The 17,977-nt window shown below is 33.5% G+C and overlaps 1 protein-coding gene across 3 annotated transcripts in view; it reads left to right on the forward strand.

Annotated features, from left to right (window-relative positions):
- The window catches only part of TMTC2 (transmembrane O-mannosyltransferase targeting cadherins 2), a 526,397-nt gene that overhangs the window by 324,879 nt on the left and 183,541 nt on the right, over nt 1-17,977 (forward strand). For all 3 annotated transcript variants that reach the window (XM_074270881.1, XM_074270880.1, XM_074270882.1), the window contains 3 exons: nt 3,609-3,694; nt 4,172-4,356; nt 9,281-9,359. In XM_074270881.1, coding sequence (XP_074126982.1) covers nt 3,609-3,694; nt 4,172-4,356; nt 9,281-9,359 — 350 coding nt within the window. The remainder of the gene's footprint in view (nt 1-3,608; nt 3,695-4,171; nt 4,357-9,280; nt 9,360-17,977) is intronic.

Below are 17,977 nucleotides of genomic sequence, written 5' to 3' on the forward strand. Positions count from 1 at the left end.
ATTAAACAGTTCTTCAGATAGAAAGCTAAAATGTCATTGCAGTGAGGGGTATTGACTCTGCCCCAGGTATCTCTGACCTTGCTCTACTCCTCTTACATCCATATTCTCCTTATTGTCGTCTTCCTTATATTCTAGTCCACAATGTCATCACTGTTTCTCCAGTATACCGATTCCTTGAAAGGCTTCATAGAATGAAGTTTGTTTCTACTCTTAATGAGATATATGGACAGGGCTTAGCAAGGTGTTTGGCACATGGTAGGTGCTTAAGAAATGCCTGTTCCCTTCCCCTTCCCCAATCTGCTTTCCCCTACTTATAGCCACTAAAACAATGTGCCTCTGTCTTGTCACCTGCTTCGGGGCAAGATAATGATGAAGTTCTGCAAATGGCTTCCCTGTCCCATATTTTTGTGCATGCCTACAAAAACTACAGATAAAAATCTCACAAAAGGCAAAGGGAATAAAAATTTAAAGAAGTCTGAGAAAAGTTATATCCAAAAACATCTTCCAACTTATACATATTTCTGTGATCAAACTAATCTTCCCATGAGTTCTTATAATGCTATTGTTGTTCACTCCTTTCAGACATGTCCAACTCTTCATTACCTTATTTGGGGTTTTCTTGTCAGAAATACTGAAATGGTTTGTCAATTCCTTCTCCCAACTCATCATTTACAGATGATTAAACTGAGGCAGACAGGGTTGCTCAGGGTCTTACAACTAATAATTATCTCAGGATGATGAGTTTTCCTGACTCCAGGTTTAGCACTCTATCCACTGTTCTACCAAGCTCCCTCATAACTAGTCTTGGATTATCTATAAAATTTTAAAATGTGTTCAGTTCATTATTGGGAAAACCTCAGAATTCAGCAAGATCATAGCAGTCTTTGAATGTCAGCTCATCATTATCTTCTGCTGTTCTGTTTGGAGAGTGGAGCCATGAACTTCAAAACCTCCACTTGTAAAGGGAGCTCAGCACAGATATCTCCTTTCTCTTTGAGTTATACTTCTTTAGAATTTCTCTGATTTTTCTACTGGTCAGGCGTTGTCTGTTCTCATATTTGTATCCCTAGAGCTTAGCACAGTGTTTGGCACATGTTTTGACTCCCTCAGTATATGCCTATGGAAGCATCCTGGGTGCCTTATAACAAGACTGAGGCAATGAGACATAGATGATAAAGTTCCAGGTTCAAATTCTGCCCTTATACTTACTAGTTGTATGATCATAAAGGAATCATTTAATTTTTCTGAGTCTCAAGCTATTGTCTAAAACTATTCTGGACATATGATCTCTTTCAGTAAGGGGAGTTCTAGAACCAACAGAATCCTTGATATGTTGGCATAACATAGTAAATATATGTGTGACTAGTATATATATATACATGTATATATAAACATACTTGAATGATTTCTGAATGATACTATCATGAACTAAGTTCGTTTATTAAAAATAGCACAACATGGCACAGTAGAAAGAATTTTTTTATTTTGTGCACATAAAATTGGACTTAAAGAACCCAGATTAAAATCTTGACTGTCACTCACTACCTGTTTACACTTGGGAAGTCACTTATGCTTTGTCAGACTCAGTTACTCATCTGTTAATGCTAGTGCCTCATCTCTGTTGATTACTATATATACTTTATATGCATATAAGTGATGATGGTTGTTCATTGTTCTTGAAGAGGACCAAAATAACAACACCATGTGGGAGTCAAGGTGGGGTGGTGTATTTGTAGTTGATCAGACCTAGATGAGCTTGGAACATTCTACCTCAGATTTGACTGAAATAGTCTATAAGTAGATAGATAGATAATCCATGGATGGATGGATGGATGGATAGTTTATAGCTAGCCATTTTTGCTCATTAAACTATGATCTCCTCGTAGACTTACTAGATGACCTCTATGGGATCTTTCTAACTTACAATTTCATGATCCAGTGATCATATTATATTATATTTTTATGTATTTTATTAAATATTTCCCAATTACATTTTAATTCATTTTGTGTTTGAAAACTTCTGGGTTAGATAGATTCTGAAAGTGGCAGATTTCAGTATAAGTCTACAAGTTAATTCTATTCTTTACATTCTAGGCTAAATTTGTCTATTGTTCTTTCTCTTAAATATTGGAAATGAGAAAGGTATTCTTGCAAGCATACTTCACCTACATACTTCCTGAATTCCATGAAACCAGAATGCTAGGAAGAAGATCACTATGGGGGCAGTTAACTCCCTTAAAATAAGATTTATAGATGTTCAATGAGCAACATAAAAATGATGAACAGAACAGTCCCTAAAGGAATTATTACTGCTGAGGCAAAATGCTAGAGCAGATCTTTGCTAGTGATTTGATACATGTCTTGATTCATCTGATTCATCCTTTTAAAAAAAAAGTAGAATTATGGTGAGATTTGATTGTCAGACATTAATGATGTTGCTGAATATTAGAATTGTAGTCCCTTCCCTACAACATAGAAATGATTTTAAGAAAAATTAAGTGAATTGTCTAAGATCACAGTAGTAAGTAGCAGAACCGAGATTCAAACTCTGGGGTTATCTGACTACAAATTCAGTACCATTTCTAACACTCTATATTCCCTTTCTATTAAAAAAAAAATCAAGGAGCTGTTTTTTCAAAGTATACATTTACTTTCTTGAGCCTAGGACAGGGAATTCCCACCCCTCAGGAAGGGAGAATAAAATACTTAGGAACCCTCAGGAATAGAAAAGACAAATTATCTTGGCTTTGCTGTTGGCTACAATCCCTGCTGCTCATAAGTCTACAATCTAAATTAAAAAGGCTCATTTACGAATCTATTCTCATTTAGGTTTTGTCAGACATGCAGGAAAGACTTTGCCAATATATGCTCCTGATGGTGTAGTATTTTCTCCTTCAGAACTCAGAGAGATAAATAAGACTTTCTCATGATCTGTAATGACAGGTGTTCCCTGGAAAAGAGGATTGAAATTTTGCTTGGATCTTTGAAATCCAAACTTATAGTCTTAATAGGGAAAAAACAGCAGGGATTATCCTCAGTTGTTTTCCATAAAACTGATTCCATCTCTGTCCTCCTCCCCCAACCTGCCCCTGCCTTCTGCTTCCTGCCCCTTTTGGCACAGGTTCATGTAAAGCTAACTGAATGATGCTTAGGATAGTAATGACCTTATGCCTCATAGATACATCTTAACATGGGCAGGCTGAAGGACAGCTCACATTTCCAGACATGTCCCTGTCTAGACCAAATTTCCTTTGCTAAGTGATGTGAGCCTGTGGATAGTCCAAGAGGAAAAAAAAATGAGGTGCCTGGCAATGGTATAAGGAAAGAGTTTATTTGAAAAAGGGGGAACACTGTGGTTATACAATTTTCTTTTGTAATTTTTCCTAATTCATTGTATAAACATGTGAATGAAGCTGATAACTATTCAATATTTTCTCCCCTACGAGATCATTTCCTCCTATTTATAGTTTTTTAAATTGAAATAGGTTAGTATTTTATTTTACTTTGTAACATTTTTATTTTATGCACATAAAATAAAAATTTGTGGTTCTTATTTTCAGTAATACATTTTTTTTCTCTTCCAAATTATGTTTTCTTTTCTCATGCAGAGGGTTACTTCTACAGGAGAACAGTCGGTTCTCAGAAGCCTTGCATTATTATAAACTGGCAATTGGTAGCCGGCCTACATTAGCTTGTAAGTAATATTAGAATATTTTAAAATACTTCTTTTTCTCTTATTCTAAGAAATTGAGCTGTAATGTACAATTAACATTAAGGTTAAAAAAAATAGAACATTGCAACCCATTTTAATGAATTTTTGTAATCTTAGAAGTTAGTATTTTGGCACTCAATTCTCAACCTTTGCTAAATTATAGGATTTTTTGATTTTTGAATCTTATTATGACATCTATTCTGACTTCAGATGAATAAAATTATTCTTCATTTTGATTGTAAGCTCATTGAGGCTAGGACTATGTCTCTCTTCCTTCTGGACTCCCACCCTTACCCCAGCACTTGGTACATTGCTAAACTCATAATAGTAGTTCAGTTTATTTCCTCCATCACAAAATCATTTCCCAAATCTTAGAGGTATTACTCGTAAACCCTAGAGCAATGTTGTTTAGCCTCAGTATCAATGCTCCACTTATATTTCCTTTTGTTTTTCCCCTAGCTGCATATTTAAATACTGGCATTATTCTCATGAACCAAGGGAAGACGGAGGAAGCCCGCCGTACGTTCATAAAGTGTTCAGAAATTCCTGATGAAAACCTGAAGGATCCTCATGCCCATAAGAGCTCTGTTACCAGCTGCCTTTATAATTTGGGAAAACTCTATCATGAACAAGGTCGCTATGAGGTCAGGCCAAATGGTTCTCTCTCCCTCCTGATTTCTCACTTGATCGCTCACTTTCTCTCTCTCCTCCTACCCCTTTTCTTGGCCTATCCTGTGATTGTACCAGTACTGGTGATTCCTGATGAGGGAAATTTCCTTTATAATTCAGATTGGTAAATGGTTTGCACTATGAACAAAGGAATTCCTTGGAGCACTGAAAGATTTATTGATTTATTCAGTGTGTGTCACCGGCAGAATTTGAATCCAGGTTCACCTGACTCTAAGCTTGAAAATTTATCCATCATAGAGAGATTGATGTGTAAATAAATTTAGAATACTAAAAATACCTTCTTTCCTCTTCTTGCTTCAGAAAACTCAGTGCTTAAAGGTAAAGCAGAATCAAGTATGTAGAGCATTATAACCCATTATAATGAATTATAATAGTCCTCACTGGAGACTGTTTTGTAGTATTTTATTAGTAATGCTTATGCTACCTTTTATTCTATACTGTTGTGCAGACTTATTTCTGTTGTGACTGACTCTTCATGATCTTCTTTGAAGTTTTCTTAGCAAAGATACAGGAGTACTTTTCCATTTCTTTCTTCAGCTCATTTCATAGATGTGGAAACTTGAGGCAATCAGGATTAAAGGACTGGTCTAGGGTCACACAGTTAGTTTCTGAGGCTAGATTTGAACTCTAAAGATGAGTGTTTCTGATTCCAAGTCCAGTGATCTATCCACTGTGCCACCTAGCTGCTTTACTTCGTATACCTCCAATCGTATATGGAGAATATTATATTTTTCTCCACTTTCTCCATTCTTACCTGGCCTAAGTGCTTTAAATCTTTTTAATTCCCTTCTTTTTTGTTAAATTCTAATTATTAAATCAGTTCATAGAATAATAGGTGAGGATCTGGGAAGGTCATCTGATGTTATATAGTCCAACTCTCTCTTTTTAGTACTATTTATATTATTATTTTTTCTTTTGCAAGGCAATTGGGGTTAAGTGACTTGCCCAGGATTACACAGCTAGGAAGTGTTAAGTGTTTAAGATCAGACTTGAACTCAGACTGACTCTAGGGCTAATATCCTATCTACTGCACTATCTAGCTGCTCTGAACTTCCTTCTTTTATAAATTAAGAAACTCAAATCCAGAAAGACTAAATAACTTTCTCAAATTCACATAGGAAATAGTTTTAGACTTTAATGCTTCCCACTTTCTCAATGGATTTAGTTGTTTATTTGTTTTTGAAGGGCAAAATTATAGTATGATAAAACCTTGAGCTCACGGGCAGAGTTAGAATGAAAAAGTAAGATTCATGATATAATATGTATGGTTCACCTCTAAAAGAAAATCAAATTTTATGAAAGTTTATGATATATAAATGAGGATATTACTATTTGAAAAATAGCTTTTGATAAATTTGATTCATCTGAAGCCCCAATATGCTCAGGAGATAAGAACTTTTTTTTTTTCTTTTGCTATCACTAAATATTTAACATTTTTCCTTTGTAGTGCTCTTGCAGGTTTTATAAAAAAAAAAAAATCCCATTTGATACCTAAGTGACATTTATTAATTTAGATATTTATTTTTCAGTTGACCTGTTGTGGGCCACACAAAGGATAATGGCTTTAGAGGTTTTTTGTTATTTCTAATTAAACACATTTGCATTGCCATAGGAGTGATGTGTCCATACCTTTTTTTTTTCTTTTTTCTTCATTTGGCTTTTGCCTTTGTGCATGATCTCCTTTATTTAAAAAGCAAGCAGTTGTATATACTGTTAAGAATCCCTTTGACTAGCTTCCACTGCTTGCAGTTATTCAGAATTATCATGTTTTGGGGTAAGGTAGTGAGGAAGTGTGTCAGATCTTGGTTAATTAGAATAGATGACATTATAGTAGCATTACTTAGAGCCATCTTATGCTAGCATCTCTTCCTGATGAATGGGATAATCAACTAACAAAAAAGGGGGGAAAGGGGATAGAAGAATACAGGAATACAATAGAATAGAATATAAGGAAGTAAATTTAGTGTATGTATATAAGAAGGGAGAAAGGGATGGGGAGAAAGAGAGACAAAGAAAGAGAGAGACACACAAAGAGAAACAGAGAGACAGAGAAAAAGACAGAGACAGAGCTAGACTTAGCTTGAGCTCAAAGAAGAATTACAAAATTAATTGTTATTTCAGCTGTTAATCTGGGCAAAACTCTAACTCTAATAGTCTTTTGGTCCCTATAGAAAGACTAAAATCTGAGAATTACAGCTGGAGGTAGACATGTGCAGATTATTCTCTTTCCTACAATTTAATCTGTTGATTCTTTGATCTTTAAGCTTCTAAGGTATGAAACTAGGAACAGAGATAAGTTCTAGTCCTGATGCTATCATTTAATCAAACAATTAATAATCATTTATTAAGTTTCTACTTTCTTCCCATACTGAGGATACATATATTAAAGGGAAAGTCCCTTTAAAATTAATATTTATTACATAGTAGAAAAGTTGCTTTGGAGCCAGAAAGACATGAATTTAGGTCCCACATTCAGATGCATGTTGGTTGTAAGACTCTAGACAGGTCAATTAACTTCAAAAATAACCTGATCAACTTTTTAAGACTATATAGAAGTTATAGAGACGGTGCAAACTTGCAGTGGTAGAGGAACCTTCCTCACTTGGGAATTCCTTATGTAGTGAAATAAGCAGAGTGTTAAATTTCTTTATATATTAGTTTCTAAGTAGTTAGTTTTAAATTTCTTTAAAATTAGTTGAACTAAGTAAGGTTCTATTTTCTTTTTCCTTTAAAATTGTTTGAGTCGGGGCAGCTATGTGGCGCAGTGGATAGAGCACCAGCCTTGAATCCAGGAGGACCCGAATTCAAATCTGGTCTCAGACACTTAACACTTCCTAGCTGTGTGACTCTGGGCAAGTCACTTTAACCCCAGGCTCAGGGAAAAAAATAAAATAAAATAAAATAAAATAAAGTGTTTGAGTCTATGGAATATTAGTTGTTACCTTGATTTCATAAATAGAATACTTATAGATTCTATTGTGTTATTGATATTATACAATGTCTTAATGCCTCAATTTGCTTGATGAAAGAATACTAGTATTTATTTGGAGATAATTTTATATATATATACATATATACATACATATATATTACATAGATAAATGTTTATATGTATACATATATTCATTATATATACATGCACAAATATGTGCATATATACAAATGTGTATATATATATGGATATATATAATGTACTTATTTTTCACATTTGTAATAAAATCTCATACTTTGAGAACACATTATACCTGAATTCTATTTTTAATATTGAGCAGCAGTGTGGTATAGGTGGAAGAGCTTTGGGTATGGAGTCAAAGGGACTATATTCAAATCTCAGCTTTATAATATTTATTTAATTAATTGATGTAGGCCCTAGACAGTCATTAACCATTTCAGGCCTTAGTTTTTTTCCATGTGTTAAGTTAGAGGTTTGACTAGATGGCCTCTGAGATCCTTTCTAGATCCAAATTGTCCCAACCAATGAATCCTATGAACAATTTTATTAAGAGATTCAGTTTCAGAATTACAAAGTTGAAATGATCCTCACAGGCCAAAAAAAAACAACCCACCATCAATAAGGATCCCTTTGGGCTTGGAGTTAGGCAGTTCAATGAGTTTGATTCCTATCTTAGACATTTATTAACTCTTAATTCATCTAAATTCCTTCAGACTCAGTTTCTTCATTTATAAAATAACAGTGATAATAGCATCTATCTCATAGTGCTTTTCTGAGATTCATATGAGATAATATGCAAGGTGCTTTTCAAACATTTAGTATGTTATATAGGTATATATATTTTATTTAAGTCATCATCTAGCTTTTGTTTAAAGCTTTTATTTAATGGCATCTTTTGAGAAGGAACTCATTCCTTCTATAAAGATAAATTCTGCCTGTTCAATTTTATTATAGTTCTAATCATTAGGATTTCCCTATTCCAATGAAATTACAAGTATAGATCTTATTCCTATTGTAATTTTTTTTTTTTTTTTTTTTTTTTTTTTTTGCTGAAGTAATTGGAGTTAAGTGACTTGCCCAGGGTCACACAGCAAGGAAGTGTTAAGTATCTGAGGTCAGATTTGAACTCCTCCTGATTTCAAGACTAGTGTTCTATCCACAATGCCAACTAACTGCCCCCATATTATAATTCTTAGGAATATTTTCCTTACAACCTCCACCCATCTGTTGTATATAGTCAAAAGAATCATGGATTTGGGGCCAGAGGTCTGGGTTCACATTCCACTTATACAATTTGCTACTTTTTTATCCTTGAACAAGCTATTTTTTGGTGTTCAGTTTCTTGATCTGTAAGAATGAAGGCCCCTGTGGTAACTTTCAACTCTAAATCTACAATTCTGTGATGGTAATTTTACCTGGAAAAGAAGGAGAATATGATACATGGTCTTGATTTTTTTTTTTTACACTAAGCTAATATAAATAGCCTGGCCCACTAGGATAATGATAATTTGATAGTCATAACAGAGGCTGAAGAAACTCCAGCCTTGAAATAACTGTTCTATGAATTTCAAACTTAAAATGTTTTTAGTCTCTTTTTAGTTTTATAGCTCATGTGGACTGAAAAAAAGTTTCTAAAACACCACTGGTAAGAGACATCTGGGTGTGCTAAACTTTTATATTGTTTCCTTCACTATTTGGACTGTGTACTTTCACTAATGAGATTGATGTATACTGGAGTCAAAGTACAGCTCAATTTCTTTTCCCTCAAAGGTGCTTTTAAAAAAAAGTAGTGGTATTGTTAATTTTTTTTTTTTCAGTAAGAAGACTAACTTTGGTTCAGAGGGTGGTTTACATCTTTTTGCTGAAGTAATTTCCTTATATTCTGCACTTCCCCTGACATATCCATTTCTTGTCTCCTACATTAGGAAGCACTCACTGTGTATAAGGAAGCCATTCAAAAAATGCCCCGACAATTTGCTCCCCAGAGCTTGTACAATATGATGGGTAAGTCTAATATTCATCTTCTTATTGACATTCTGGGACTTTGTGGTGAATTTAATTATAGGTTTATATTGCTTGGAATTGAAATAAACAATCTCATTAATCCCCACAAATCAAGTTCATTCATAAATGGACCTCACCTGCAGAAGTCTAAGAACTAAAATACCTGTTTAAAAGATCAGGAAATGATTAAAGTATAGAATTTTCATGAATTGGACTATGGATCTAAATGCATTTTCAAAAAAATTTTTCCCCTCAAGAATAAGATATGATACCATGAGACTGTCTTTCCTAATACTTTTACCTAACACTGGCTTCTTCAAATGAATCAAATTTTCCCATTATCCAGAAAGTTTATAAAACCTAACATGTAAGCTATGGAGTCTAAGACATATAGCAATGTACTTGATTTCCTTTACAATATAATATATTTTAATTTGTAAAGTTATCCAAGAAGAAGTCCATTTCTCTAGACTGCCAAAGGGGAGCACAAAAGAAAAAAAAGATTAAGAATTCTTGCCAGATATGGTAGTACGTTCCTGACATTCCTGTTGCCTAAGGAGGTCTGAGAGTGGAGGATTGCTTGAGTTTCAGATTTCTGAACTGTCACACAGTCAGGTGTCTACACTACGTCTTACACTAGTAGAATGAGTTCCAGGAAGAGAAATGCCACTGGACACTAAGGAGTAGTGAACTGAATCAGATTGAAAAACAAGGCAAGAGAAAACCCAATCCTGATGATTATTGAAATCAGGCTACAGTTCTAGTCTGCTCAGCATAGGGAGACTCAGTCTCAAACGAAAACTAAAAGAATTCCCCTAGTTTAAAGTGTCTTGGATGAGAACATAGTTATTCATACTATATCCATTTATCATATGTAGTGTGTTGATGACTGCTCTCTAGGGATTTCATGTTGTTAGAATTTGGAAGACTCAAACAGATATACTACTTCTATTTCTTTTTCTTCTTCTTCTTCAACTCATGATTTAGACAAATGGAATTTATTGATTTAAAATTGGGTTCCATATTGAGGTTGGAGAGTGTAACTCTGAACACATCACTTAACCTCAATTATCTTGTCTTCCCTAACCTCATCCCAAAAAATGCTCCTGGAGAATATTATTGAAACTTTTTACTCTAGGAATGGTTGTTTCACTCAGTCATTGAATGATGCTTTTAGTGCTTTTTGAGAGACTCTGAAGTATTTTTCCAAAAAAATCTTAATTGTATTTATCCCCTTGGCAATCTTCATCCATTTAAGATTATATGAGAGATCGTTATCTGATTCTGTTTGCAATAAAAGCTGTTCATTTCCCATATAGCAATTTCTCATCTAGTCAAATGAGTGAACTCCCCAGAGTGTTTGCTTTTACTCTTAGTAATATTTTATTTGCCTACCATTTGGCAAGATAAAGACGAATTTTGTTATCAATTCATCAGTTTCATTAGACTGTCAGCAGGCAGTGATTATTCTATCAAGGTTATCAACAACCATGGACTTGTTTTCTAATTCACACATTAACATTTTATTAGCATCCTGTAGAGACCAGTAATAGAGTACTGAAGTGTGTGTTTGACTATATAACCTCCCTTGCCCTTCCATATGCATTTCCCTCTCTGATATATCTTGGAAGTAGGAAAAAAAAATTTATTTTGGGGGAAAAGAAATGATTTTGAAGGTAAGCTACAATGGGAAAGTCACTGATAACTTAAAATGACCAAAATGTCAAGTATAAAAAAAGCACTTATTTTATTTATAGGTGTGTTTATCTTCTATATTTTATTTATTTAATTATTTATTTAATTATTTATTTATTTATTTATTGTTTCTCAATTAAAGGCTGCAAGATCTACCATGGGTTTTAGTGACTTCAAAAATCAGTGCCCCAGACTTACTTCTGACACGTAATTTGTAAATTATTTAACTTCTTAGTGTTCAAGGAAACTTTTATAAGACTATAATTCACAGAGGAGCTCTACAATAAAGTTTCCTTATCCAGAAATTCCTTATAATATTTAAATAATATAATATTTCCCTATCCTTTTTTTCTTACTGCATTAATGCTATAAGCTAGATTTACTTAGTATTTTATGATTTATAATTTTTTTTTAATGAGAACCTTATTAGGCAGCTTGTAGAAATGTTAATATTCCCATTTTAGGGTTGAAAAATTAAGGCAGGGGCAGCTAGGTGGTGCAGTAGACAGAGCACCAGCCTTGAATTCAGGAGGACCCGAGTTCAAATCTGGTCTCAGACACTTAACACTTCCTAGCTGTGTGACCCTGGGCAAGTCACTTAACCCCAGCCTCAGGCGTGGGGGGGAAATTAAGGCTCAGTGAAGTTCAAAAAATTATTTAACATCAATTATTTATACAGGACATTATAGGTTTTGAGAATACAGACAATAAAGTGGACCAGCCCTTTCTCTCATGGAGCTTCCATTCTGTCTTGGAGACGTCATGAACTACCTCACTTAAATCTTATTCACATGTAAGGGAAGACATCACTCTCATGTCACTGGTCCTCTTTGAGAATGAAGGATAAAAAACAATATCAGTGTACACACACACACACACACACACACACACACACACACACATACAAATTATATACAGTGGGGGGTAGTGGAGGGAAGCTCAAATAGGTCAGCTTATTAATAGTTGTAGGTGAGCTTTGCAGTAAACTAGAGATTCCAAGAGAGGGAGGTGAAGAGAATTGTGAGAAATGGCCCTGTGCAAGGCAAAGTTTCTAGTTGTGGAATGAAACATGAGGAAATCTGGGAAGGTCCGATAGGCTAAGAGAGTTGCTTTCAGCAAGGAAGGAAATGTCAGAGCAAGGAATTGAATCCAGGTTTCCTGGATTGTTATGCTTCTACAAGAAAGCATATTTATTCTGACTACTTAATAAAAGCATTTACCATTTCTTTGGTTAAGAATATATTTGCAAATGGTGGATTCAAATTTTAAGTGAGGCTTCCAACCTTACTTTTCTGCACTTCTATATAACATCTAAAGAATTTCAACTTCTTTTAAAGGATGTAACTATCTTTTAAGGCATTACATTTTTATATGTGCTGGCTTTTGGGGTCATTCTTATCTAAGCTTTTGTAAGCCTAGATAAGAATGTTATCTTCATGTGTTGTATTTCATTGCCTTAAGAAGATAGCAGGAAACTGAAGTTGTTTTGACTTAGCATCCTAGTCTCTTTAGGATTTGTGTGATTCAGATACACAGAGATAATAAAAATCAGAGCCTGAGTCCTCAGAGTAGATCAACAGAAATGAAGCTGTGTGTGTGTGTGTGTGTGTGTGTGTGTGTGTGTGTGTGTGTGTGTGTGTGTCACAGAGGTAGAAAGAATTCTGGGCTTGGATGCAGAAGCACCCATTCTGGAATCATAAATAGCTAGGTTTAGGTGTATCGTCCTGGTTCAGTCTTATAAACTCTCTTTCACTGTACTTCCAGCAAGGAAGTTGGCTTAGATGATCTTTGATATCTCTCCCAAGTCTAAATCTATGGTCTTCTGGTCCTTAAAATGGGAATAATAATATCACAGAGTTGCTGTGAGAATAAAAGGAGATAATACATGTAAAGCACTTTTCAAACCTTAAAACATTAGTAGAGCTATTTTTTATTGTAATCAATAAATAAAATAAATAGGAAATCCCCCTAGCAAATAATAATTTTAAAACTTCATATTCAAACAACCTTTTACATCTATTATTATTTATTAAGTATAATTTTGGTTTCACTTATTAGTATTCATCCCCCAAACATCACTCTTCTTATTCAATTTATAATCACTGTATTTTCCTCATGATATCATGTAAATGGGTACTCCTTTGGGAAAAGATCATAAATTGTTCATAGCAGTTGCTCTTATATGATTATAACTTACATCTATCAATAAATCTTCCAGAGAAGATAAACTCTACATACTGTACATATATGCCTTTTCCTTGGGTTTTATTAATAACTTGGACAATACTAAGGTTCCTCATAGTATGTAATGTAACCATCTAATGTCTCAGGCATATATTTCCTCAATATAGATTTTCATGATAGTTTGTGTGTAGAGATGATCTCTACCAAAATAACTACCTCTTTCTGTGGCTTTTGTGTGATTAGACATTTTTAGATTTTCTGAGATCATGATATTCTTTCATTTTCAACCATGTTAGAAAATATTGGCATTGGAAATATAAGATTGTATGTATATATGTGTACATGTATTCGTGTGTAACTAGGATTACTTTGGCATCATGAAAATTAATGTATAATTTTCCAAGTATTATCTAGACCTCTTCATTCAGTTGTAAACTCTGGAGTTCAGGGGATATCTTTTGTTTATTTTTTTTGCATCCCTAGGACTTAGCACAATACCTGGCACGTAGAACACACATAACAAATGCTTATTGATTTATTATTATTATTTATTATTATTCATTTTGACCTGGCTTTCTAACCATCTACAGACTTAATAATTGTTTTTGGGCAGTAAATGTTTAATTATTTTTTAAAATTTTATATGATATAATATAGTTATGTGATAGTTCAGTGGGCTGTCACAATTGGGAAACAGATATTGTCCTGTCTTGATATTTCCTATGTGAATTGTTAGGCTGATCATTGAGGTGCCCTACGTATCTTTGAGGAGCTAGTATATAAGAATTCTTAAACATAATGTCATTTACAAATAGGAAAATCTTGAGAATCTGCATTTTTAAAGGGCATGCTTCTTATATTTGAGCTTTCTACAGAATATCTTCTGAATCATTAGTGAATACTCTTGAAAAATGTATCTCATTCTCATATTTTATTGAATAATAATATTCAGAATTATTGAAAAAATTTTATTATAAAAATAATTTTAGTAGCATCTGTCAATAAATCTTGTACATTAGAACATGAGTGTTCAAGACATCTTCTTGGAATAAAGTCTTCATATTGCTTTCTAAATTAAAAGAAAAATGAATGTTATGTAATAAGAAATATACATATCATTATCTTATATTCCCTATACCTCTTGATAAATTGTATACTTCTGAAAACAGGATCTGCCAGATAAAATTATATTTAAAACTCTTCCTCTTACCTCCTCATATTTTTGAGACATTTTACAACGTAAACACAGAGACATTTTAATAAATGCATAGACTTTTCCTATGAAGAAAATTGAGTGTATATATATATATATATATATATATGAGAAAATTGGAATATAGATCAAACAGTAAAGAAATATTTTAAAATGCCCATTTTTATGCCAGATGTTGTATTAAGTACTAACAAAGGGGAAAAAAAATCCCTGTCTCAAAGAGCTCACAATCTAATGATGGAGACAAAGGAACAACAACCCCTTAAAAATGTGCAAACAAAATTATATATGTCCATACACATACACATACACATATTTAAATATATAGATCATTGTGTGATAATCTCAGGGAAAGCACTAGCACTAAGAAGGATCTGAAAAAGTGGCTTGCAAAAAGTGAAATTTTAACTGAGACTTAAAGGAAGCCAGAGAAATGAGGAGGCAGAAATGAAGAGGGAGAGCATTCCAGGCATGGAAGACAATGAGTGAAAATTCCCAGAGTTGAGAGATAGAGTATTGTGGGTGAGAAACACCAAGGAACTTAGTGTCACTGAATTGCAACACATGTAAAAAGAACTGAGGTATAGGAAGATTATTGGGTATATGGAGTCAGGTTTGGAAGGGCTTTAAGAGCCAAACACATCAAATTCAACCTTGGAAGGATCAATATTTGATAATATCTGCTTCATAACCTTTTTTTCCCACTTTCTGGAATCTTTCCCTTTTTTGGATGACTTATATATTCATCCTTTGTTGCTGCCTTAAAGACAACAAAGTTATGTTACCTCCCGAATAAATTTATTTAAAAAAAAAAATATTAGTTAACACTTTATTTTCCCCTTATAAAGCTTTTTAGGAGTTTGAAATATCATTTTCCCATATCAGGATAAAAACAATTTAACCTTATTAAATCTCTATGATTTCTTTTTCCTGTTTGCTTTTTTTAATGCTTCTTTGGAACTTGTATTTAAAGGTCAGATTTTTTATTCATCTCTCATTTTTCCTTCAGGAATGTTTAAATAATTTCTATTTCATTGAATTTCATTTACCCCCTCCCTGAAAGAATATATTCAATTTTAGTGAATCTTGGCTATAAGCATAGCTCTTTTGCCCTTTGGAATATCATATTCCAATCTTTCTACTTCTTTAATATAGAAACTGCTAAAACTTATGTTATCCTCATTATGGCTCCATAATGCTTAAATTGTTTCCTTCTGATGGCTCACAATATTTTTTTTTGACCTGAGAGTTTTTATTTTGGAATTTCTTTCAGGAGGAGTGAATTCTTTGGATTTCTTTATTTTTGCCTTCTACTTCTTTTCCAATATAATTTCTTGAAAGATGATGTCTAGACTCTTGTTCTGAGAATAGCTTTCAGATAATCCAATAATTTTTAAATAATCTCACCTGGATCTATTTTCCAGATCAGTTTTTTCCCAGTAAGATATTTTAATTTCATCTTTTTTTTTATTCTTTTGATTTTAATTATTTCTTGATGTCTTATAAAGTCATTAGCTTCCACTTCTTTTGTGCCTCCTTATATTTGGCCAATTTTACTTTTTACAGAGTTTCTTCAGTGAATTTTTATGTATCTTTTTCCATTTGGCCAATTCTGCTTTCGAAGAATTCTTCTCTTCATTGGATTTTTGTGCTTCTTTTACCTTTGGCCTATTCTGTTTTTTAAGATGTTATTTTAATCAGTGTTTTTTGGTGCCTCCTTTACCTCTCCCTATGATTTTCTTACATTATTCTCATTTCTCTTACCAGTTTTTAAACCTCAACCTTGATTTTTTAAATCTTTTTCCCCCATTTATCAATAGCCTGAGACCAATTAATATTTTTCTTGGAGCCTTTAGATATAGGAATTTTAATTTTGTTGTTTTCTGAGTCTGTTTTTTAATCTTCCTTATCACCACAGTAACTTTCTATGGTCAGATTTTTTTTTTTTCTGTTTTTGCATTTTCCAGTCTGTTTCTTGACTGTTTTAAAGTAGAGCTCTGCTTCCCAAGTGGAGGGGCACTGTCCCACTCTTCATGTTTTGTGTGTAGTTATTTTCAGAAGTAATTCTGAGGATCTATAAGTTTTTTATTCTTTCAGGACAATATGACCTAGTGAAATGATCTACAGAGAGATGTGTTTATTACTCTCATGTACTGTGCATTGATTTGTGATTGACCACAAGAATTTTTTTTCTGTTCTGGAATTGTGACCAGGATCTCTGCCCCACATCTGGCACAAGTTCTATAGTTCTAGTATTCCTCCTCACAGTGGAATGTCTAAGACTCAGATCTAAGTATATGCAATGTTCCCTGCTCCTGGTACCTTCAGAGGGATCCCTTTAAGTCTCCTTCTGACCTATTGTCCAATATTCTTATCATCTGTGGGCTGAGAGGTCTGGAACCACCAGTCCTGCCACTGATTCAATCTCCATAAAGCCTATCCTGGGTTGGTTGGGGCTCAGGACTATGCTTTTGTCCTACACTAGATTGTGCTTCTCCCTTACCCTAATCTAATAGTTCTTTCCTGCCAAACTTCTAAGTTGTCTTAGGCTAGGAAGTTCTTTCACTCCATCTTTTTTATGAGTTCTATTGCTCTAGAATTTGTTTGAGTCATTATTTTAAAAAATTTAGAGGGGGGGAAACTCAGGTAAGTCCTTTCCTTTACTCTGCCGTCTTGCAAAATTGATTTCTTAAACAAGTTTTCAGTCAGCTCCAATCATTTTCACTCTAATCTTCCCAACTGAATTTTTTGCTTTGATATCTAGAACACTGATACTGAGGTTATAGAATTCAACTGTGATAGATGATGAGTAGATCATTTTAGATCTACTCATTTTAGAAATGCTGGAAAAATTATGTTAGTTCACATTTGTGGTCTTCCTTATAAATTATGACAACATTCTCTTGGGTTTTGAATTTATCTCAGATTTTCTGCAAGCTAGATTTTCCCTCTGTGAATGTTTGCTGCCTTTTAAGACAGTTCTACTTGAAATTTTCCAATTTTCTCAACATTTTACATATCAACCTATATCTGACACTATCAATTCTTGGTACAAGTATAAATGTCTAGGCTTCCTTGGTTTCTTTACAGTGGCAACCCTTTTGTATTGATCAAACCTTTCTAAGTAATGATGAATATCAGCTAACTTCAGAAGGAGCAGAGAAAAGGCACAGAACATGGAGTCAGAAATTCTGCTATAGATATTTATTAGCTATATAGCATTAGATAAATCTCTTTCTTTTTGCCTCACTTTCCTTATTTGTAAAATGAGAAGTTGAATTCAATGATCTATAAGATTCCTACCAGCTCTTTTTTATGCTTTTATTTCCTTTAAAAATTTTTAAAAATTTATTTATTTTTTGATACACATTGCTTTATGAATCATGTTGGGAGAGAAAAAACAGAACAAAAAAGGAAAAACAGAAAAAAGAAGTGGACATAGCATGTGTTCATTTATATTGTCTCCTTAATTCTTTTTCTGGATGCAGATGGCATTTTCTATCCAAAGTCTATTGGTATTACTTTG

Source organism: Sminthopsis crassicaudata, chromosome 5, assembly GCF_048593235.1.
Source record: "Sminthopsis crassicaudata isolate SCR6 chromosome 5, ASM4859323v1, whole genome shotgun sequence".
Lineage (NCBI taxonomy): Eukaryota > Metazoa > Chordata > Mammalia > Dasyuromorphia > Dasyuridae > Sminthopsis > Sminthopsis crassicaudata.